Source organism: Xyrauchen texanus, chromosome 6 (genome assembly GCF_025860055.1).
Source record: "Xyrauchen texanus isolate HMW12.3.18 chromosome 6, RBS_HiC_50CHRs, whole genome shotgun sequence".
Taxonomy (NCBI): domain Eukaryota; kingdom Metazoa; phylum Chordata; class Actinopteri; order Cypriniformes; family Catostomidae; genus Xyrauchen; species Xyrauchen texanus.
In genome coordinates this window covers 34494649-34518788 of record NC_068281.1, presented here as the reverse complement: position 1 = coordinate 34518788, position 24140 = coordinate 34494649, and the positions used below count along the sequence as shown (strand labels likewise).

At 38.0% G+C, this 24140-nt stretch overlaps 1 protein-coding gene across 1 annotated transcript in view; it reads right to left on the bottom strand.

Annotated features, from left to right (window-relative positions):
* Positions 1–303: 303 nt before the first annotated feature.
* The window catches only part of LOC127644616 (MAGUK p55 subfamily member 7-like), an 81205-nt gene continuing 57368 nt past the window's right edge, over positions 304–24140 (bottom strand). The window contains exons 15-20 of the mRNA XM_052127880.1: positions 23761–23922; positions 16991–17071; positions 13201–13294; positions 10475–10583; positions 9584–9727; positions 304–2810 (exon numbers count right to left, since the gene is read on the bottom strand). Coding sequence (XP_051983840.1) covers positions 2631–2810; positions 9584–9727; positions 10475–10583; positions 13201–13294; positions 16991–17071; positions 23761–23922 — 770 coding nt within the window. The 3' untranslated portion in view covers positions 304–2630. The remainder of the gene's footprint in view (positions 2811–9583; positions 9728–10474; positions 10584–13200; positions 13295–16990; positions 17072–23760; positions 23923–24140) is intronic.

Genomic DNA, 24140 nt, shown 5'->3' with positions numbered 1-24140 from the left:
TAGCGCTCCTCTCCCTACACTTAAATGGAAAGGGCCCAGAGTTCTTATTCTCTTTTATCTCACTGTGCATTTAATTTTCCCTGTCTTTACCCCCAAATAAAACCTACTTTAAACTCTTAACTAAATTAACTATTATTTATTTTATCAAGTAAATATGTACATTACTACTTTTACTATATCTAAATACCTTTTACCTCAATAATAAAACACAATACAATGTAATATAAAATATAACCTCTGAGTCTTTTTTAATTAATCAACTTAAATAAATGAAATCAATAAAATAAACAATAACCTTTTAGAATTACAAAACAACCCTTAAATGATCAAATACAACACATTAAGTTTTTACAGTATTCACAATACCCTATTCATATTTCACTTCAGACTCATAGTAGCATAAACACTCATTTATTCACTTTCAAATATCACATCACATAAGAAACATCGTTTAAATGTGACTCATTAACCATAAACATAACTTATAACAATATGTTTCACCCTTTGGAATGCCAATACTCATTTGATAGTATCAAACATACACCCAAAGTCTTTGAAATAAAATAAAATAAACGTTGCAGGCCTGTTACTTTGATGGTGCGCGTGCTTCAAACTAAATGGAAACCTCACTCTTTGCAATCTGAGTATTTCGTCACACGCTCCACGTCCACAATGATTTCATGAACATTCCACCGTTGCCAGAGGAACCACTGAGAATTTCCTGGATCTCAGGGCGCTATCTGGTTCTTTCTACGACTCTTCGCCCCTCCTTCTTCCCCAATCATAGACATCCTAACAGTTACGTACATGTAAACCTTCACTTCACATCAATGTTTTCGTTTCTTTTTTTACCATGTATATTCATTTTACACATTATATACATCAAATATGTAAAATAAGTAAACAAATAAACAATAAATTAAGATACCTTAATGTTTAATCAAGGTTACACTATAATATTTGAACAGGTCTACACTAATATTTTAGCAGGGCTACACAGTAAAGAGGAATACATTTTTATTACATATTATTTTATTATTATTATACCCCAACCCTAAACCTAACAATTAGTGGAGTAAAACTATAATCTTAGAGCAAAAATCCAACATCTGAATCGGGCTCAACATTGTTTATGAGAACATGGTTACTTCCTGGTTTCCACGGGACCAGTGTCTCTGAGGCTTCTCGAGCAACTTGCTATCAGTAGCACAAGAGTAAACATTTATTTTTACTCTAGGCTTTCAATAGAAGAAATGCATTCAGGCTTGAATTGATGCAAACATATTTTTTCGTTTTTTATTATTTTCTCGATTTTAGGGTACATGAACTTTCAGAAGCATCGTGCCATTTTCTCTGTAGTCTTGCTGTACAATATATGCTTTCCCACATTTAAATTCTAACCAAAAATGGATGTTATAGGTCATCTACCAGTATATTTTAGACTTAAACTCTGTGAAAACCAGTCTGGCCATTCTTATAGAGCAAAATGCATCAGAAAGCCTTGTAGTATCCATCAAATGTATTTACACAGTAAAATCCAGTCAGAGTACTGTCTAAGATTTGGACTATGCCAATTGGCTACAATGAAAATATGAAGTAAATCTTGTATACATTAATGTGTTTTTAAGTGCAGATGTGTCACTCTGTAATTTTTTACAACTGTATCTGTCTTACTATGGATGGGTGTAAGGATCGATGTCTGCTTCTCCATTTCAAGCATCCTTACATTAGAAGGTAAAAGGCAGATATACGAGGAGTTCTGTCCCCCACACTGGCCAGGCAGCCATCCAACTGGACCCCCATTACTCTTTAATTCCGCTTAAATATATTGAGTGCTGGTGAAAATAAACTCCACTTCCTGCTCTGGCTCCTGGAGAAACAACTAAGGTGACCTTCCAACAAACCTCTTCCTCCCAACTTCCAGATCTAAAGGAAATGTTTGAGAAGAATTGTCATGGGAATCACTCTTTGCAAGTGTTTTATCCTTTAAAAAATGGGTAAGATTAGTTGAGGTGCGCAGCATTGATCCGTTTTACTTCATCTACCTGTAAAGTTAATGTTCCTCAGGAATACTGAGACATTTAAATCATTGCAAAGCCCAGAGTTGAATTCAATGTCAAGAACAAATCCACACTTGGATTGGAAATGTTTGGTACATAGTGGAGCTACCTGGATCTGTTTCAAAGGTCTAATCCAGAGTTCAATCTTGTAGTCACAATTTAAGAAAAAACTGTAGTCTTGCTCCACACCACTTAAACCAAATTGAGAACACATCTTTGCTCAGGAGAGTCTGCAAGTAATTAATGTCAGAACACAAGCCACAACTGTGCACAAAAGCAATAACTGTATAGAAATCATACAGAAATATAACATAATGTACATCATTACATAGGAATTTGGGTGAGATGAAAATTCTTTACAATTATTTGTTTCTCAACATAAACAAACCTATTTCAAGCACAGGAATAACAAGATCACTTCAGTCCAGTGTCATGAGTTTGGTGGTTATGAGGGGATTTAATTCATGACTGGCTTATAAGCATATAATTACAATAATATGATGTGTTTTTTATATGCTGAAAATCTCCAAAACATTTCAAAAGTGATCTTAGTTTACCTACTTTGCTCTCTCAGACATGAGTCCATGTACTGGGGATCCAGTGACTCTCTCTTTCAATCTTTTTGAGTTCGTCTCTCAGCTCAGTGAATGCGATGGCCAGGTCATCATTGATGATGACTTTCTCAAACAAATGGCCGTATTTATTCTCCATATCTTGGGCAATGGCAATTATATGATCAAAGTCCTCCTCCTGTAAAATAATTTGAATAGAAAGGTGGTATATGTGAATGATAGTAGGCTACTATGGTCAGAAAAATATTAAAGAAATGGCACAAGTTAGGTAGTAACTCTTATGGGTCATTGGCAAATAAGTTTGTCTGAGGTGTCTGAGGTGAACTTGACAAGTTCGAAATGTAATCTTTGCGTCCATATTTACAGTGGGTACGGAAATTATTCAGACCCCCTTACATTTTTCACTCTTTGATATATTGCAGCCATTTGCTAAAATCATTTAAGTTCATTTTTTTCCCTCATTATTGTACACACAGCACCCCATATTGACAGAAAAACACAGAATTGTTGACATTTTTGCACATTTATTAAAAAAGAAAAACTGAAATATCACATGGTCCTAAGTATTCAGACCCTTTGCTGTGACACTCAGATATTTAACTCAGGTGCTGTCCATTTCTTCTGATCATCCTTGAGATGGTTCTACACCTTCAATTGAGTCCAGCTGTGTTTGATTATACTGATTGGACTTGATTAGGAAAGCCACACACCTGTCTATGTAAGACCTTACAGCTCACAGTGCATGTCAGAGCAAATGAGAATCATGAGGTCAAAGGAACTGCCTGAAGAGCTCAGAGACAGAATTGTGGCAAGGCACAGATCTGGCCAAGGTTACAAAAAACATTTCTGCTGCCCTTAAGGTTCATAAGAGCACAGTGGCCTCCATAATCCTTAAATGGAAGACGTTTGGGATGACCAGAACCCTTCCTAGAGCTGGCCGTCCGGCCAAACTGAGCTATCGGGAGAGAAGAGCCTTGGTGAGAGAGGTAAAGAACCCAAAGATCACTGTGGCTGAGCTCCAGAGATGCAGTCGGGAGATGGGAGAAAGTTGTAGTAAGTCAACCATCACTGCAGCCATCCACCAGTCGGGGCTTTATGGCAGAGTGGCCCGACGGAAGCCTCTCCTCAGTGCAAGACACATGAAAAAACACCTGAAGGACTCTAAGATGGTGATACATAAGATTCTTTGGTCTGATGAGACCAAGATAGAACTTTTTGGCCTTAATTCTAAGCGGTATGTGTAGAGAAAACCAGGCACTGCTCATCACCTGTCCAATACAGTCTCAACAGTGAAGCATGGTGGTGGCAGCATCATGCTGTGGGGGTGTTTTTCAGCTGCAGGGACAGGACGACTGGTTGCAATCGAGGGAAAGATGAATGCGGCCAAGTACAGGGATATCCTGGACGAAAACCTTCTCCAGAGTGCTCTGGACCTCAGACTGGGCTGAAGGTTCACCTTCCAACAAGACAATGACCCTAAGCACACCGCTAAAATAAGGAAGGAGTGGCTTCACAACAACTCTGTGACTGTTCTTGAATGGCCCAGCCAGAGCCCTGACTTAAACCCAATTGAGCATCTCTGGAGAGACCTGAAAATGGTTGTCCACCAACGTTTACCATCCAACCTGACAGAACTGGAGAGGATCTGCAAGGAGGAATGGCAGAGGATACCCAAATCCAGATGTGAAAAACTTGTTGCAGCTTTCCCAAAAAGACTCATGGCTGTATTAGATCAAAAGGGTGCTTCTACTAAATACTGAACAAAGGGTCTGAATACTTAGGACCATGTGATATTTCAGTTTTTCTTTTTTAATAAATGTGCAAAAATGTCAACAATTCTGTGTTTTTCTGTCAATATGGGGTGCTGTGTGTACAATAATGAGGAAAAAAAATGAACTTAAATGATTTTAGCAAATGGCTGCAATATAACAAAGAGTGAAAAATTTAAGGGGGTCTGAATACTTTCCGTACCCACTGTATTTCATTCATTTATGAAAAACATTTATAGCATTTTATAAAATTTCTTAAAAAAATGCGTGTGGTGTAACCAAATAACAAGTATAGACATTTTCAAAGACTGTGATGACGTGTTTCTAACATTGTTTTTTTTTTTTAATATTATATATTTTTTTAATATTGAGTGTAAATTTATAACATTATGCTTTAAGTTATATTACCCTGGAATTAGTTTAAAAAAATGAATGACCACAGCTGTGTGGGGGTTTCTATTGCAGCAGCTGAGAGAGTGACAGTAAATTTGGCATCTTCTCCCATTTTACTGTTTTAATCCACTGCTCTCTATTTTTCCTCTTCTGGAATGTCATTCAAATGTAATTGGGATTTTTTTTAATTTTTTTTATCTTGGAGCAATTGGTTAAGTGAAAATAATATTGATTGTGATCCCCCATTCACTCCCATTCACCGCTGTTGAAGTTTACCCTGCAAACATTTACTTCCGATTTCCAAAACATGGAGAGTGAAAAAGGTCTATTATAATACTTTCCTTGCACCTTAAATAGACGAGAGCATGAACAACTCAATCATTCATTTCAAAAAAGTTTTTAAACACATTTTTCAAGGTAAAAAATATTTTTTTATTAATATTATGAATTTTTGAGTCAAAAGGCAAAAAGAGGTTTTCTCAGGGTTACACCACATGACCTGAACAAAATGTGCCTTTCATAAAAATGTCAAAATATATATACTATTTTTTTAAAACTTCACGCTCAGTCTTGAGGGTCTAAAAATGCCCGCTCTGTTATATGGTTTTTGTCAACATAAACAACAAAACATTTTGTTACACCTCATAAATTTGATTTGGAGGACTAAAGGGATTTTAATTATTAATCTAATTTTAAAACTGTTGTTTCACTGTTTTATTTTTTAAAGAATAAAAAACACTAAAAGACTATTCTGCACTAGTTATGCCAACATTTCTTTTTTCAAGAATTTTTGCTTTTAATGAGTCTTAAAAACCAGATGACATATTTTCTTTTAATATATTCAGAAAATATTAAAGTGTATTCTTGGTGTAAGGTGTTTTCAAGTAAATGTGTTGTGTGAACTGCATTTTTACTTTTTAATAATGTAATAGATCTGAACAAATGTAGCAACAAATGCTCTGAAGCATCACTTCACTGACATTTACACGTGGTCATACAGTAATATGCACCAGTTACCCTCTGTCATTGTGCTTTATGATGAATGTTGTGAAAAGATGTATTGGCCCATGGGTTCTTAAGCCGTCCTTGCTCATACATAACTTACAAAATGTGCAAACATACATTGATGCTCAAGATGGCAACACAAGAACAAAGGGGATGCAAACTTTTGAACAGGATGATTTGAGTAAATTACAGTAAATGTTGCGTAATGTAGCTTTTGAAGGAAAGTACAACATAAAATATAAAATCTTTTTCTCTTATATTTGTATCATTTCTAAAAAGGGTGTGAAAACGTATAAAACAAAAGGGGTATGCAAACTTCTGCACTTAACTGTATATATAGTTTGTGAAAATTTATATTTTATTTTACATTTTGCTTTTCATAATTTAACCACATTTTTAGTTTTTTTTTAGAAAAGAAATTCCATGTAGCATATTCTATCCATATAATTTCATATTGCATGTGTAATTATGAATTGACTTAATGAAGTTCTTACAGTGTCAGAAAACACCTCGCTTACGTGTTGCGGGAAGACATGGATTGGCTTCTTTCAGCTTGTTGCTGAAAATGCATTTTTACTTGGGCATTTGCAATGACTAACGATATATTTCTGCTGATTTGCTGAAGACTTTAATAAAGTATCATCAAATCAATGTGCGATGCAACAAATTTGCTTCTCTTCTCTGTAACTAAACATTTTGCTGCCCAAAAATATCTTAATATTTTATTGTGGAAAAAAACCCGGCAAAATAACATATTTTAAGCAGTTTGTCAATGCTTTTAAAATAGAAAATCAATAATAAATAGGCACTGTTTATCTGTTTATAGTTGCTAACTGCTTTTCCAGACAATTTAAAAAGTTACAGTTAATTTATCAAGGATCAGTTCAAGTTGACAACACTGCGTGGACCTCAAGAGACTACAGAAGCCTATATGCTATATTTATTTGGAATTTGTATTTTGATATGTTATTTTTAGTAAACTGTGAACTAGAGAGACATGATGTGGCTGAATTGACTTAATGAAGTTCTTAACCAAAATAAAGCCGTGTTTTGAGCACCGTATTGGCTGCACAAACGGCACGTGCGATTTTACCAGTTGTGAGGTCTCATGCCATGTGAAATCGCCTCGTTTCATTTCTAGTACATTGGCTACATACCTGGATTTATGTGTTCGTCATGCCAGCCACCACTGTAATCAACGTTATACAGTAGTCTCCGTAGTACAATTCATGTGTATTGGTTGACTGATGAGTGTTCTGCTCTGCACGTGCATATGTGTGTGCATGTGTGTTTGCTCAACACGGTGAAACAAACTCTGGCTTTGCCTATGACCTCAGTGGGTGCGGCATGCGGACAGAGATATGTTAAATCATTTCTGTTTCATTATTTTTATTTATTTATTTTTCATTACATCACAAATGCCATGGACTCGGCTGAACTCCCAAAGGCTCGAGTCCGAGTCAAATCCGAGTAAAAATGCACCGTGTCTGTTACAAGTCCATTACAACTGGACTCATGACTTGGAATAGAGTCCGAACTTGAGTACCCCAACTCTACTACTAACCTAAACATAACTCTATAAAGTGGGTCAAAGATGGTAATGATTTCTCATTGAAGCACTTTTGGAGCTAGTATTGGATATACTGTATCTGTCTATGTAGGAAGGGCAAGAAGAAAGAATTTTCGTTCAATCTACAGGATTAAGTCAGAAGGATATTCTGGTGACTTCACACAATACGTTGGGGAAATACACTGCTTTAGACGGTTTTCCTTCTTCTGATTTCAGATAATCAAGGTATTAATCGAGATATTACTTGCAATAAGATGCAGTTTTAGGTAAATAAATTGTCAGTTGCACAACTCTGAAAACTGGCATGAGGGTAAAGATACTAGTCAAGTTCAATATATTTAAGAGTTCCTACTAAATTCATTCAGGTCATTGGTCAGTGTGAGAAATCTTCTGCTATGAGACTGTCCTCTATTTTTAACATTGAGAAGACATTTACCACATTGCACAAAACTGCAGATGGTCTGCTAGAACACATCTTGCCTATAAATATGTCTCTCTGAGCAGTTTTTGAATTATAAAAATGTTGTGACATTATAAGTGAGACAGATTTTGGCTTGTATGGAGCAAGTACTGTAACGGCAGTAAAGAAGAGTCATGCCGCTAAATCATGAAAACAAGTCATGTCAAGTGCAGTTATATAGTAAGTTTTGGGTTAATATGGAAAGATGAGCAACACATTTGCATCGGAGGGCACTCAGAAGCTTGGTAGTATGTACAAATACATCCAGGTGTGAGAGAGATGACCTAAGTATTTTATAAGACCCCAGAGTGGACTTAGGTGCTCATGCTCATAGCATGACACAGATGTGTCTCGGTGGGATAACCAGGAAACTTTCAACCCCAAGCCAGACAAAGTCTCAGAAAGTAGGGATAACCTGTGTGTGCTCATGGGGCACACCTGCAGCCCACCCTGGAGTGATTTTAAAAGGGACCTTTGCCAAAGAGGTGCATTAATTGAAAGAGAGGCCGAAGTAGGGTCAAGATGATGTGTCAGGACGTGACCTTGTCCACCTCTGGTGTGTACTGGACTCTGGTGTAGCATCAGGATGGTCATGAATTGAGTATGTGGGATCCTCTAATTTTTATTGTATATGTATTTATTTATTTATAATTTTTATATAGAATGAATGTTATTATAAGTACATTTTTGTAAACTGAATTTTACGTGCCCAGTTCTGGTTTTGTTAAAGTTTCCTGGTGAAATTAACACTAGAGGCGCTACAACACCTGAGCATTTTATTCACTGTCACACAAATCAGGACTACAATAGCTGATTATGACTTTATACACACTTATTTTTTGCACTATTAGTCACACACAGCTGTTATGATATAGACATACTTTTATTATAATGCTTTATTTGAAAAAAGACCCATTATAACACTTGTATTACAGGGTGTGTTAAATCACCTTTGAACTCAACAGTCTGCGGTTCGAGCCCAGCCAATCATGCATCAAAAACTCCATCTAATATTAACCATAAAAATAATTCCACTCGCTTTTGACGCCCCCTGCTGGACATTTCACTCAGAAACTGCAGCGACACGCTTAATGAAGCATGTACATTTTATTTTGAAAAAATGTTAACACTGTCACATAATGTTCATGAGATCAGGCTGAATTTATTAGATGCAAAGGTAAAAAACGTTTTGTTTTGTTTTTTCACTGGCAAATATGACAGTGGTCTTGGATATTATATCGAAAATGTATACTATATTTATACTCTTTATGTGAATGAAGCATCACCCATAATTATGTTTTTGGTTACTGATGCCATTGCAGAAATACCCAATTTGCAGGCGTATTTGTCAAATATGAGTGTTCACCAACAGGGGGGATCAGGGTGTTACCAAGATAAAGTGAGTAGTATTTGGCTGGTCATGTGAGCTTAAACTGGTTGCCACTATGATGGGGTGACCTGCCTTATGTATAATGAAATCATTTTTCTAAGCCACTGTTACATTTATGCATAAAATGAGTTCAAAGTTTACATTTACCATTTTGTGTGTTCCCTGGGTATCAAACTCATGAGTCCCTCTTGTTGCTTGTATTATACTGTACCAGTTGAGCCACAGGAGCTCTGATATGATGGTAGTCTTCATTTTACAACGTTTTAGGTATAGGTTTTAAAGTGGATAAACCTATAAAAAAACCTATTCTTTATCAATGTTCTGTTAGCGACAGCAGGAAACAGCCATCATTATTATCTCTTACCGTAAATGTTTTTGTGAGTGTCTGCTCATCCGGACATGACAGAACTTTAGCTTTTCTTCGGCTCAGTCTTAAGTGCTCAATAGATGGGGGCTTTACAAATACAACGTAAGGTTTAAACTCAGTTGTGTATAAGACTGATATTGCCTATTAGAGAATGGAGAAACAAACAGTTAGCTTTTTGATTGCATTTGATTACATTTATGCTATAGTAAACACAGCTAAATGACAACAGATATGAGAACTATTCTTCAAAATAATACAGTTGTTTAGTCATTGTCCGTGGGATCAACGTGTCCATGCTGTTGTAGCTTCACTATTTCATTTAAAGCCATTTTCATTAAAATGCTCAGAAAACTACATCTGTAAGCTTTACTACAATGGAACATTTGATCATTTCCAAAATCCTGCACGAGCCGTTCTGCCTGAGCCATGCATCATTTGAAATATGTGCCCATATAGTATGTTCGTTAATACAGTGAGAATGTTTCTATAAATGTTACAAGCTGATGAAAAATAATCAGACCACAGGAAATGTACCAATTGGAGTGAAGCTGACAGAAGCTCCCCGTCCAGAATGACATAATTCCTGCCCTTGAATCTATGTTCCAAAGTCAACAAATATGACATGTAATATAGGGCTTGCTGGCTCTCGCTCACTCTGTTTATCCCAGTTTCTCCTTTTCCATCTCAATAATACTTTTGGAAATAGAGAGATCGAAGACTAATTATGGTATTTTTATCATATGCTGAATGTGTGGTTCTTTAGTAATATTAAAAAAAGTCTATAAAATAATTTGTCTTGAAAGGGGGCGTTGCTGTTGAAGACCCTCATGCATGGATACCTGATCCAAGGCTCGTGGCACTCACACACATGAATGATGTTTTACTCACATGGGGTTCCACATCCAACAGGCACACCTTGCTCTCCGCTAGAACCTTGCGAACTGAATCCACGCTCGTACCATAGTAGTTGCCTTTATGTTCACCGTACTCCAAAAACCTATTAGTCATATCAGAGAGCAAAAACTACAGCTTTAGAATATTGACCTTTTGCTATTATTCGATTAATAATTTAGATTATAACTTAACTTGAAATAAAATTTTAATAATTACATTTTAATTGAAATATAATTTAATTACTCCCCTTTTGAAAACTTGGAGAGATTTGGATAACAAGTTCTGGATATTTCTGATAACTAACAAGACATAAATAACATGAAAAGAAACTACATCTTGTGGAACTCAAACATAAATCTTGGTGAATGTCACATAGAAATATGTGGGTCCTATTTTACATTGTGACTTTCATAACAAATATCATTCTAACTAATTTCATAATAAATAAATAGTATTCTCATTACATAAAAAAAACATTCTCTTAACATAATATACCAAATAATCACATTCTGATGCCCCAAATCACTTTCCCTTTACTGTTATACCCCCACCACCACCACCACCACAAAAAAAAGAAAATAAATCACATTCTCATTACTGTCATTCCCAAAAGTCTCAGTCTCATTACTGTCATCAAAATATTGCAATACAGTAAAGAAAATCCTTCTATCTGGACACAATGGGTTTTTTGTTTTCTTCTATTAGAGTCAGCATGATCCTAATTTAAATAAAAAATAAAGCCACAATGCAAATAAAAAAATAAAAGCAGGCTTCATATACTTTATACAAAATAAATATTTGTATTTTTGATTGAAATATGACCTGAGCCTTTCTTCATAATAATGGTGTAAACATTTTTTTAGCTCTTATCACAGGAAACATCAGGTTCATTCACAGTAAGTTGTAGCATTTTTCAGCCGATCATTCTTCCAGACTTTTTGGCAAATTATGCTGTTTCTTATCTCTTATGTGACAATTTAAAGGAATATTCCGGGTTCAATACAAGCTCAATCGACAACATTTGTGGCATAATTGATTACTGCAAAAATTTATTTCGACTCATCCCTCCTTTTTTAAAAAAAAAATAAAAATTATACAAAATCTGGGTTACAATGAGGCACTTACAATGGAAGTGAATGGGGGTACATTTCTGATTGTTAAAATTCTCACTGTTTCAAAAGTATAGCCACAAGATATAAACAATATTCATGCAAACATGATTTTAGTGTGACAAAATCACTTACTAACCTTCTCTGTGTAAAGTTATATAGCCATGATGATGTAATGTCAACAGACCCTAAAATTACTGTAAAAATGTCAATTTGAACAACATTACAGCTCAAATAATACATGAGTTTTAACATAAGAATTAATGTACACTGTAAACAAATTTAGTGTGAGTTTACAGTAATTTCCTGTCTACAAGTTGAATTCACAGTATATTTTACAGTAGTATTTTGACAATTTATTAAAATTAAATCATTACTGTTTACTGTGACTTCACAGTATTCTATTGTCAGAAATTACAGTTAAATCTTGTAAAATCCTGGCAGTTTTTTTTACAGTGTAAGTGCTTTTGTAAAACTATAAGCTTCATGCATTTAAACCCTCCAAACATTTACCCCCACTTCCATTGTAAGCGCCTTACTATAACCTCAATTATTCTTTTAAAAAAAAGGAGGGATCAGTCCTTGGTAATCAACATTATGCCACAAATGCTGTCAATTGTGTTGAACTTAATTTGAACCCGGAATATTCCTTTAATGGAAGCCACCTGACAGTTGAGGAATGGTCTCAAAACTCCTAATCATTTGTCAAATACAAAGTTTGTCACATTCAAATAGAAAATGAGCCAGTTTTTAATTTTGTGCCTTAATTACTTGCATTATAATTGACAGATTATCCAGTTCGATATTAACAGATAACCTTGTCTTCACATACATCATGCCTTTATGTCTCCTTGTGAAAGTCAACCGCAATTCTACCCAATTGAAATGGAATTACTTGATGGTTTCATGTAAATATACTTGTCTTACATTTTTCAACAGTCAACAAGTTGATATTAGTCATCACAGGCTCAATTGTGACTGATGATTTCTGGCAGTAACCTTAGGCTTTAGCATTTGGCTCCAAGGCATTTTTATGATAATCTAAAATGATGATAATTCGGTGGAGTAATGCAAAAAGCAGCCCGCCTCCCTGGAAAGTCTGTCTGTCTGCTCTCTGTCATTCCTGTCTTACTCTCTTTGACTTCTTTCCCTGTGTCCAACTAACAAGACACAAAGTCATTTCAAACCACAGAGGGCTCTTAAAATATCCCCTTCATTTAATATAATATGACACAGTTATGGACACATGCTTTAGAGATTTCCCCTCGTTTTTGAGTAAAAATGGGAGAATGAGTATTTCCTGTCAATTTTAGTTATGATCTCTGCGTTTTAAGCATTAAAAAGGATTAAATGTGATTTCAATTCAAGGAGCATCTTTATAGACCTTATAGGAATAGAGTTGTTAGTGTTAGTTAATTAGTCAGTTAGTGTTGGATTAAAAAAAAACAGGTAACCATTTGAAATATTAGCTGTATTACTTAACATTCATAGATGACTATTAACTTCCGTGAAGTAAGCAATGCAAGCAAAACTAAAACAACACAACCCAATACTAGCCTCTATAATAAACTACAACTTGGGCAGGGTACCACTTAGGGGAGTTTTGCTTACTTGTGGTTGAGGATATCTTTTTCAAATGTGTGTTTGGAGACAAAGTGGTACTCCACCCCGTCTCTCTCTTGCTTTTTCCGCTCCCGAGTGGTATCTGTTGAAATAAATATGTCTGGCAATAATCAAAGGTTTTATTCATTCCAAATTGAGTTACACTTTCTGGCTGATATACCTCACGACAATGTAAATGTAATGAAAATGTTTTATGTAAAACCATACAGAATTGAATTAAGAATGCTTTTCAAATTCCAGTTTAATTCCTGAATTTAATTAGAATTTGAATTGAGGTAGCAAATAGGATGACTCAAAGGAAGTAGATTCAAAATGGAATGAAATTCATATAACTGCTGTAAGGGTATAGGGTCAATAATACATTTAATTAACTTGTTATCATACGCCCAACATATCGTTTATTTTTATTTTTTTTGAGAAACATTAAAAATGATCAATATTCACTGTTTAAAATGCCACCTATTGAAACATTGGTCACACTTCATATTAGGTGTCTTTAACTACTATGTACTAACATTACATACAATACAATGTATTTACTATTTAACTACATGTTGTTCTGCATAATTCTCACAAAATTCACACTGAGTTTGAAGTATGATAGGTTTAGGTGCAGGGGTAGAGTTAGGTTTTAGGGTAAGGATTGGGTTAGAGGTATGGTTAACAGTGTAACTACAAATGTAATTAAATGATGGTACTTTAAATGGAAGTACACTGCACATAAAACATCTATGAAAAAGCTCAAGTAGGCTACATAGTAGTTAGACACCTAATATAGCTCCAACAAAACTTTTATTTTACATGTTTATTAATTTAACTTAAAAAATTTTAGTCCATGGTTGATGAACACTTAATTTCCCAGAATGCTGCTATTTTATACATGTTTATTTTATGAAGTTTGAAAGTCTGAGAGCAATGTGTTGGATATTTTGTGGTGCTTTATGGCATAATTAAAATCTGTTTTGATGGCTGTGTTAATTGTTCTGACAGTATTGAAATCAGTTAAGAGTAGCATAATTAATTGAGAAAAGATTAATTCATATAAGGGATTAAATATGTATAATTAGTCAAAAATAGTGATGTTATTATTTACGTTGTTTTGCAAAACATGTTGTTTGGATTTCTTTGAAATGCAATTCAGTAAATTCCTCTTTTTGTTATTCCAGTTCTAATTCCAATTCAACTTATATTATGAATTTTACAAACAAATGAATATGCATCGATATTATGAAGGAAACGTGATGGAAAGGCAGTCTGGTAACATGTGACCAAAACTGAGCAGGGGTTAGGTAGTATGTTGGCCCTTGTTTAACTAGACTGAGTCACACAGAAAATATGCTCAGAGGTGAGTTTAACTAGGCTCGAGGAGTTCGCCACACACCCTAACTATAATTGTCCACACGTTCTCCACATACTCCAAAATAAACTATAAACTTTTACTGCCACTGGGGGGGCAACAGGTCAAGCCAAATGTGATTTGTGCATGTGTGTGTGTGCACACATACAACTTTGTTTATGGAGCGTGCGTACAATGCGATAAGACAAATTACTAATCTCACTGCATTAAAATTGAACTGATCCATTATTGCCAAAATTGATCTTGAAGCCCATCATCAAAATGCTATTCCCATTCATTAAACAGCAAATACAACGTCATCAGTGCAGCTTTCAAGTACAAGATTTTATATGGAGCTCTAGGGCCAGCAGCAGACTGTTACAAAAGATATTGTTCCACAGCACTCAAAGTAAAATCCAACAGCAGAATCAAAGCTGTTTATTAGTTGTTGTTGTCATTAGTTGTGGCGGTCATGTACTGGCATTAAATCATTGCCACCGTCTTACTGATCGACTTTTGCGCTCACTGCTCAAACGCCATAAATCAAAGAAATGTAGACATATCAGACAGAGTTAAACCCTAACCCTGTTTCTTTACAGTTCGGAAGCTTGGACGACAGTCAGAAATATGGCAAGCTGTTAGTTTGAGCTTCCAGAGGGGAGAAGCTAGCAAGATGAACACCAGCCCATGGCAGGATGATGGCATTGCTCCAGAAAGGAGGGAAAGTCACAAGGCTCCCTTTATCACTGCATTAACAACCTAGCTGTTAGTAACTGTGATTGTCCCTCTCTTTAATCACTCTATCGTCCCCTGTCCACATCATTCTTGGGCATCAAAGTTGTAGTCGAAAGCTGATTCTGTTCTCCACCTTCACTCTGGCAGTCTCTTCAGCATACAGTGTCTTTAGGACTAAGTGTGGGAAAATGTGATGGTCTGCAAACATTTTATTCATAAACATTTACAAAACTGTGGCATCAAAGCACACATTAGCTTTAGTTTTAGAAAATATGGATGTTCTTGTTTCCTGTATGTCAGTTTACTTGCTTGAAAGTATGAACTACATTTCAAGTAGCACACAGTTTAAGGTCAACATCTCACTAGTTGACTCAAAACAACACTAATTTGGAAATGACGTAGCCAAACAAGGCGATGCCACACATTCTCACACTAAATTAAACCTGAGCGTTCATTGCGAGGCAAATGCCATGTAATGCACGAAACAGGTGACCAAAAACAAGACTGCAATGAGTGTCTGGACCCTGACACAGACCAAAACTGCACCAGACTGGGAAGTCTGGATCCAGACACCATGCTCTGGGGATGAAACACAAGATACCTCACGACCCGGGAACACAGGGTCATGAGTGTGACGCGAGGCGCACCAGTGTTCACGAGAGACAGACATAGACTATTGACGCTAGAGCATGCTGCCAAGATGACTGTGACGAGGAGGAGGGCATGGCCGGGCCATGATGGCGCATGGCCGGCGCTGAATCAACGGGAGAGTGAGATAAGGGGCGGCCAGAGGCACCCGTTGAGGAAAGAGAGACGCATGCGCCCGCGCTGCACGTTTGATTATGTTGATTTTATGTTGAGTTACAGCGGTGCCGAAAACTCGGGAGGTAGGAGGGATGAGCTCTCGCAGAGCCCTGATTGCTGCCATCCGCCAAGGGAGGAGTGTGACAAGGAGGAGGGCATGGCTGGGCCGTGATGGAGCACAGCCGGCACTGAATCAGCTGATCAGTGGGGTCAGTCGCATTCAGCTAGCTCACTAGGCTTATTAATACAATTATTATTTAATTACTTATTTTTAAACACGATTAACAATTGTATTTTATCTTTTACACAGTGATGACTCATTGACATTATAGACATTACAGTTTTAACTTCTGATAATGCCTGATCTTCTGTAAAGCTACTTTGAAACAAGGTGCTGTTGAGGATCCTCTGGAATGTGTTAAAATGTTGTGTTAGATGGAATAAACAGTCCAAACATGTCATGCCCCTGAGTGGAATTGATTGTCCTGAGCAGTGTCGATTCTACTCTTGATTTCCAATGCCTCAGAATCATTTTGGAATCAACTCAGAGCCCTACTGGTTACACAATCATCATGGAATACAATCATAATTTGCATCAATTTGTTTCTGCTGTGAAAAAAAAAACATTCTGCATCAGATCTGAGCAGCACCATAGCTTGTCAGTGCTTAATGTGAGAAAAAGCTCAAGGCCACGAGGCCTAGCTACTGTCTCTAGTAATTTTAAACTTGCTCAGCAGGGAGTTGAGTCTCTGGTGCTGTGAACACCTAGCAAAAGATTTAGCTTGAAGCTTATGAATAAAAATCAGCTGAACAATCAGCTAATGGGAAGTCGACATTACTGATAGTTCATATCAGACAAATACTGTCAGGTTAATTTATTGCAGATGTGTTATAGGAACTCACATGGCACAGTTACACTGAAGTGTTCTGGGTCAGAGAGTAGAAGTTTCCTCTTCAACTCAGTAACTCCAACCCCACTCGGCCCTATACAACACACACACATGTGAAAACACACACTTTATCTTCAATTAATCAACACTGACATAGCAATAAAATCTGCAGTCCACACTCACTGAATAACTCACTCAATATACAGTAAATACACGCTTATCTAAATCACAAGTGTCACAGTATACATTTTAATCAAACTTCAGTCATGATCTCTGTCCAAACATTTTTTCTTTTATGTTGAGCCCATATAAAAGACTGCAGACTTGACTGATTGATTGGTACATGAACTGCATCAGTGTAGTACTTGTTTGTAGGCTGACATGTACTGTATTTAAAGTGTTCATGGACTGTCTGGGCCATGAAGTGCTCCTTTATTCCGGCATGCATCTGCTGTTTCCATCAGTGGGCCGTAAGCATTGGGATGATGGGGTAATGCGGTATTGATTTCAAGCTGTGGCTCCCGCCACTCGTACCCTTTCCAAAACACAGATCTAGTCACTGCTCTGGCCCGCACACCCCCAGACGGAAAACCCATACTACTGTAGTGAAAATCAAGAACCTGTCTAGTGCCCATTCAAGAGAGATTAAATGCCAGTGTCTGCCAGCCAAAAACTGAAGGGACAGTTTCTGTAAGTGTGTCTCTTGAAATTAAAGTATGTGATCGCATCACTGGTTGCAACTGGCCTTCTTGATTCTGAAAACTGAAAATGCCATTCTGACTTTAAATTCATGTTTGGCTCAGTATTTTTTTTCACAGCCAACGAGTTTCACAGAGTGAGAGGAAAGAAAAAAATCACACTGAGTGTAAAAAATTAAAATATTAAATCTTCTTGTTTGACCTCATGTGGGCTTTCTGCCTGCCCTCGCTGTCATCATCCACCAATGCATCACCAGAGCTCATCTTGCCAACACACCTGTGGGTTGATGGTCTTTGAAATATTTGCTAACTCTGTCTTTGGTCAGTTGAACAAACACATTAAGGAAGATACAGTATGTTTTCATTTCAGTATGCCTTTTAAGTAATAGTTCTACATAGGCATCCCTAGGCAATCAGAGGTCAGAGAAATAGATGTTAATGTTCTGTTCCCGTGGCCAACAAAAACTCAAAAGAATGACATACATTAAAAGTAAAACTAGTAATTTGTACAACAACCTGCTCATTTGGAATATATGAGTAGACTGCTTTGGTGGGCTGAAACTTTTGTGAACATCTTGTTTGTTTCATATGCAAGAAAATTAATTATTTATTAGTTTAACTAAATGTTATAGAAAAATACAGTTTCAGCAGGTATGCAATAATAATAATAATTATTATAATAACTATAACAATAATAGTAATAATAATAGTCATCAATAATAACAATTGTTATGTAGTGCAAAAAACAAACTGTCTTGGTTACTGTCATAAATGGAAGTGGAGCGTAGTTCTAGCGGGAAGTCCAGCAGGTGCACATCATCACATCATTAGCTGGGTAACTCCTAGCCAATTGCATGTAAGCCAATGCTTTATAAGTCCGCTCACAATCTATCACATTGCTGTTTCGGTGTGCTAACACTGCAACCTCCACCTCCACCAGTTGAGCCCTGTCCCGCAGGGGGGTAGGCTCCTCGCCCCTGCCTCCTATCTCCGGCAGGACATGACGGTTCCAGGTACAACTACCTCGGACTGCCGGGCGGGGCCTACGCCAAAGAGCGAGACATCACCTCCCGTTTTACATCTATGAAGTAAATTGCATCTCAAACTTCACTCAAGCCTGTGTGTCTTCCCGATAGAACCTCCGTTCCCTGATGGAGGAAACGAGAAGTTTTGCTTATGTAGTGGCACTAGGGGTTTCTCTTGAGAGCCTTGGTTACCTCTTATCTTTGAGAAAAAGCCAATGAGAATTGGCGAACATAATTTGCATGTCCCTCCCCCGGACATATGGGTAAAAAAAGGAGCGAAGCGTGCGTCTGTTCAGACAGGTTTTGAGCTGAGGTGCTGAGAGTGAGGTCCCAGCCATTTCAGAGGCTGGTAAAGTGTTGTGGCAAGAGGGACACAACGTCTCGTTCCCTCCATCCTCACTCGACATTGTGTCGATGTAGTGACACTAGGGGTCCCTATCTAAAATGACTGGGGCCATCTGGGGCCATCTAACGCTATAAAATGCATCGGGAAAGTGTTCTTTTCCTATCCTATCCTATTCTTTCAGGGGGAAAAGATCCCAGGGAGACCACATCCTGCCCAGCAGGGGAGGTTAACATGTGGCAAAATACATCACATGGGCTTACCAGCCACATATGTAAGTAGCGCGGTGGTTGGTCCCGCCTCGACGGGGAGGAGCTCTACAAACACAGTGACCGGGGGACAGAGGGAACTCTGCCCAAGGTAGACGCGTGTCCGCCAACAGGGGGACCGTACCGTGGAAGAAACATCACAGGAGATCATAGGAATAATCAGTACCTGTGGAGCACCTGTTCCAGTACAGGCAAGTTGGTGCCTGCAGTAGGTCTGGCTGCGAACTCCTCTGCTGAATTCAGAGCCAGAGGGCTAGGGAGGAATGACATTCAGGATCTGTGACTTGTGGACTTGACGGGGGAGTAGAACGCACATCTTCACCTCAGGAGAGGGGGAAGGCGCTATGCCCAAGCTATACACCCGGCCAGCTGTTCCATATTACCGAATTCTATGTGTTCGGACCTGTCAAAACACGGGATGAGACCGGCACAACCCGGAGATTGTAAAATCTTGAGAAGGTATTGGGTGTTGCCCGGCCTGCCGCTCTGCAGATGTCTGCTAGAGAGGTGCCATTGGCCAATGCCCGTGAGGATGCCGCACTCCTCGTAGAGTGTGCTCGAACCCGCAAGGGGGCAGGCACGGCCTGGGTCTGATAGGCCAACACAATGGCGTCCACAATCCAGTGGGGAAGCCTCTGTTTGGAGACAGCATTCCCTTTCCGCTGTCCACCAAAGCAGACAAAGAGCTGCTCACAGTGTTTAAACTCTGCGTGCGATCCAAATAGGTGCGCAAAGCACGTACCGGACACAGCAACGCTAAGGCTGTGTCTGCCTCCTCCCGGGACAGCACTTGCAGGTTCACTACCTGATCCCTGAAAGGGGTCGTAGGAACCTTGGGCATGTAGCTCGGTCGGGGTCTCAGGAGAATGTGATAATCTGCCGGACTGAAATCCAGGCAAGTGTCACTGACAGAGAATACTTGCAGATGCCCAGCCCTCTTGATGGAAGTGAGCGCAATCAGGAGGGCCGTCTTCAAGGCGAGGGACTTTAGTTCGTCTGTCTCAAGCGGCTCAAATGGGGCTCTCCAAAGGCCAGAGAGGACCACTGAGAGATCCCGTGAAAGGGAACAGGCATGACCTAGGAGAGTTCAGTCTCCGGGTGCCTCTAAGGAACCTGATGATCAGGTCGTCCATCCCTAACCACTTACCATCCACTGCGTTGTGGTGAGCCACTATGGCGGCTAAATAAACCTTCAATGTGGAGGGGGACAGCCGCCCCTCTAGCCTCTCCTGCAGGAATGAGAGCACTGACCTGACTGCGCACCTCTGTGACTGAGAAAGAAGGTCCTTCCTCAGGGGAATCCCCCAGGGAGGTGCTGTCAGGAGGAGCGTGAGATCCGAGAACCAAGTCCGAGTGGGCCAGCAAGGGGCCACGGGAGTGACTTGTCCCTCGTCCTCCCTGAACTTGCACGTGACTTGTGCAAGTAGGCTCACTGTGGGAAATGCGTACTTGCGCAGCCCCTGGGGCCAGCTGTGTGCCAGCGCGTCTGTGCCAAGGGGGGCTTCCATCAGAGAGTACCAGAGCGGGCAGTGGGTAGATTCTTGGGAGGTAAGTTAAGGTAAGGTAGTTTATTTATATAGCACAATACAGGTAGTTGACCAATGTGCTGTACAATTTGTAAACATATGCAAAGAGCAAAAATACACAAAACACTAATATTATACAACACATATATCTAACTTCTCACATAAAAACAACAAGCTATTATTAATAATATCAGCAACATATCAGTAAGAGTTAGACAAGAAAGCCAGAGAAAAAAGAAGCAGGTGATGTCACAGAAGAGAAAAGCCACTGAAATGCGCCAACAGCTTATGCTCTTTAGAGGTGAGTGTAACAGCAGTGGGTTTTCCTCAGCTTGCTGAAACACAACCGCTCGGCTCAGAAGAAAAAATCTGTCTGAACAGATGCACGCTTCCCTCCTTTTATACCCGTATGTCTGGGGGAACGACATGCAAATAATTTTTCTCAAAGATAAGAGGTAACCGAGGCTCTCAAGAGAGACCCCTAGTGCCATTACATCGACACAACTTCGAGTGAGTGACAGAAGGGGAACCAAGGTTGATTCACAATGCAAAAGTTAATACAACAGAAAGAGGTAGGGTACAACAGGGCTAAAGGCTGCATGGGGTAAAAGGCTCCTTTGATGTTATTTTCTCCCAAAACACTAAAAAAACTAAAAACAAAAAAGCATCAAAAACTACAAAGGCACTTTCCTAAACACCTGTTTGTCACTATAAACTAGAAAATTCATAGTATAAGGTTGATTTTGAGGCAATTTGATCTCTGATATAAAACAAAATACTAATTTGTCATTTTCAATTTTGTTCAAATGTATTATATAAAAAAAGTTCAGTATCTGTCCAATAAGTGAAAGGATAGTATTTGGGGTAAAATAAAAAAATTGGAATAATGGAATAATATCTTAATTTGTTACTAAAAAAAAAACATCTTGCCGTCTCAAAAGTATTTGTGTAAGTTGACAAATAGTGCCCAATAAATATTGCCCAGGTATCAACTCTATATCAGTATAACCCCCCTGGGGCCTTTTAATCCATGTGAGGGAGACTTTTACCCCAGGTGCCGGGTAAAAGGCGCTCTCGCCACCTTTAAATGGGGTATTGAATTCAAAACAACCTGTGGTTGTTATTTCTTTTCATGCAAATTATGTTGCTCCATCAATATTCAATTAAAATAAATATATTTCTTGAATCTTGAGACACTTTGTGACCAGAAAAAAAAGCATGTATAACAACAAAAAAGAGCAACAAGAAAGAAATATAACAACAGCACCAAAAAGATTAGAAAATAAGAGTAGCTATAACAACAAAAATAAGCAAGAAAGAGGTATAACAATGAAAATGAGCAACATGAAATACAGGTATAGGTATGGCAACAAAGAAATTGTGATTTTTTTTTTACAGACACTGTGTGCTGTAGGGACAGAAACAAAATGATATACAAATCGAAAAATATATTTCGGGGAAGGTTTACACAATATTTTAATTCACGTTTTCTTAAATTTCAATGGCAGATAAACCAAGTTCTGACATTGCTGAGATGATTTAACTTCTTTTAAATAAATCCATGAAGTCTTTGAACATATTGGCTCTTTGGCCAGTTTTGTCAAGGCACAATTGAAGTCCTTCTGTACTGAGAAAGTGATCACTGAGCTCCTGTACATTTTACAGAAAGACCCCTTGCTAACTGCTGTTCACACCTCTGAAATATCTAAGAAATTATGCTCTAAATGTATCAAAGGGATGCATTTTTGTTTGGACAGTGTATAAAAAAAGGGGGAAAGCTTGAATGATCTCAGATACCTCATCAGATTTCTAAGTAGAATATCATGCATTTGTAATTATACAAACACCAGAACAATGATGACGCTTTTGGCATAAAGTTAAAACTATTTAAACAATAGAAATTCTACCCGCCAAGATGTCATTCAATTTGGAATATTTATATATAGACCGTCAGCAAGCGAGAACTTCCATTTTATCGAACCCTGGAAGAGACAGTTCTGTTTTTTTTGCTCAATGGACCATAGAATTTTGATTATGGTCATTTCCTTTTCCCTTGCTACTGATGGACTGTGTTAACAGGGGACTTAAATGACATAAAAAATAGTGAGTGGCTGCAGCTGTATGGAAAGCTGACTGGCATATTCAAGAAGTACACTGATGTTTAGAGTATAAGCATGTCTTTTCTGTTGGCTCATATGTAGTTTGCTTATGGAAATGACATCGAGGTGAACATTTTACAGACCTCAAATCTATGGCCACGCAGTACAATGAAAACAGATATATAGCCTATAGATCCATGTGTTAATTTGACTTTCCACACTCTCTCTCTCTCTCTCTCTCTGTCTATAAATCTTTCACAGCATAGAACAGGAAAGTATGTCCTTAAAGGGACAGTTCACCCAAAAATGGTAATGGTCTCATCATTTACTCACCCTCATGCCATCTCAAACTCAAGTTTAATCCTTACACCATAAATCTTGACATCTGCAGACTCCTTTGAGTGTTCATGAGAGAAGATCATTCAAACATTTTCACGCGCTTGATGCGTGCACAGAGCGCTGTTCACAAAGCAGACAGAGTCTTAACAGGTGCATAGTTTTCATGCAGTTAAAACGTACACTGTGTTCCAATTGGGCCAGATGTCAAGATTTATAGCGAATAAGGACAAACATTTTGGTGTGTTCCACACACAAAGCGATAGTAATGCTTTAAACGACATGGATTAAACCACTAGAGTCATTTGGGTTTCTTTTGCTGCCTTTTTGAAGCATGAATGTTTTGGACCTCACTGACTTACATTGAGTAAATAATAAAGTGTACAGAGTAAATAATGAGATAATTATTTCATCATGTAAACAAGCCAATCACTGTGACGAGATTCTCTCATCGCACTCATTTTGGCCACAGTAGAATGTATCTCACCGGTTAGAAGCACAAGACGATAGGGCTCATCAGGTTTTCTGGTGTAAGGCAAGACCTCCTGATATATTGACGTATAGATGCCGCGATGACCTCCACCCATCTTCTGTTTCCCTTGACTTTTGCTGTCCTTTCTGCTAAAGCGGAAACTTCTCCTTAAACCAGCTGTTGCAAAGAAGACAACTAAATCAATTGACTTAAAATGATGTGTAGTTAGTTCTAAAACAATAATTGGACTCTATTGTTTGTATCTGTATTGTTTGTATTGAACTGAATTTACATTGGTCATAATCTGTCAGGCTTGATTTTCGGATTCTCTTTTATTTTATATTGAGTAATGTGTTTAGAAATTACAGTATAATTTGCTTAAATTCCCTACCATG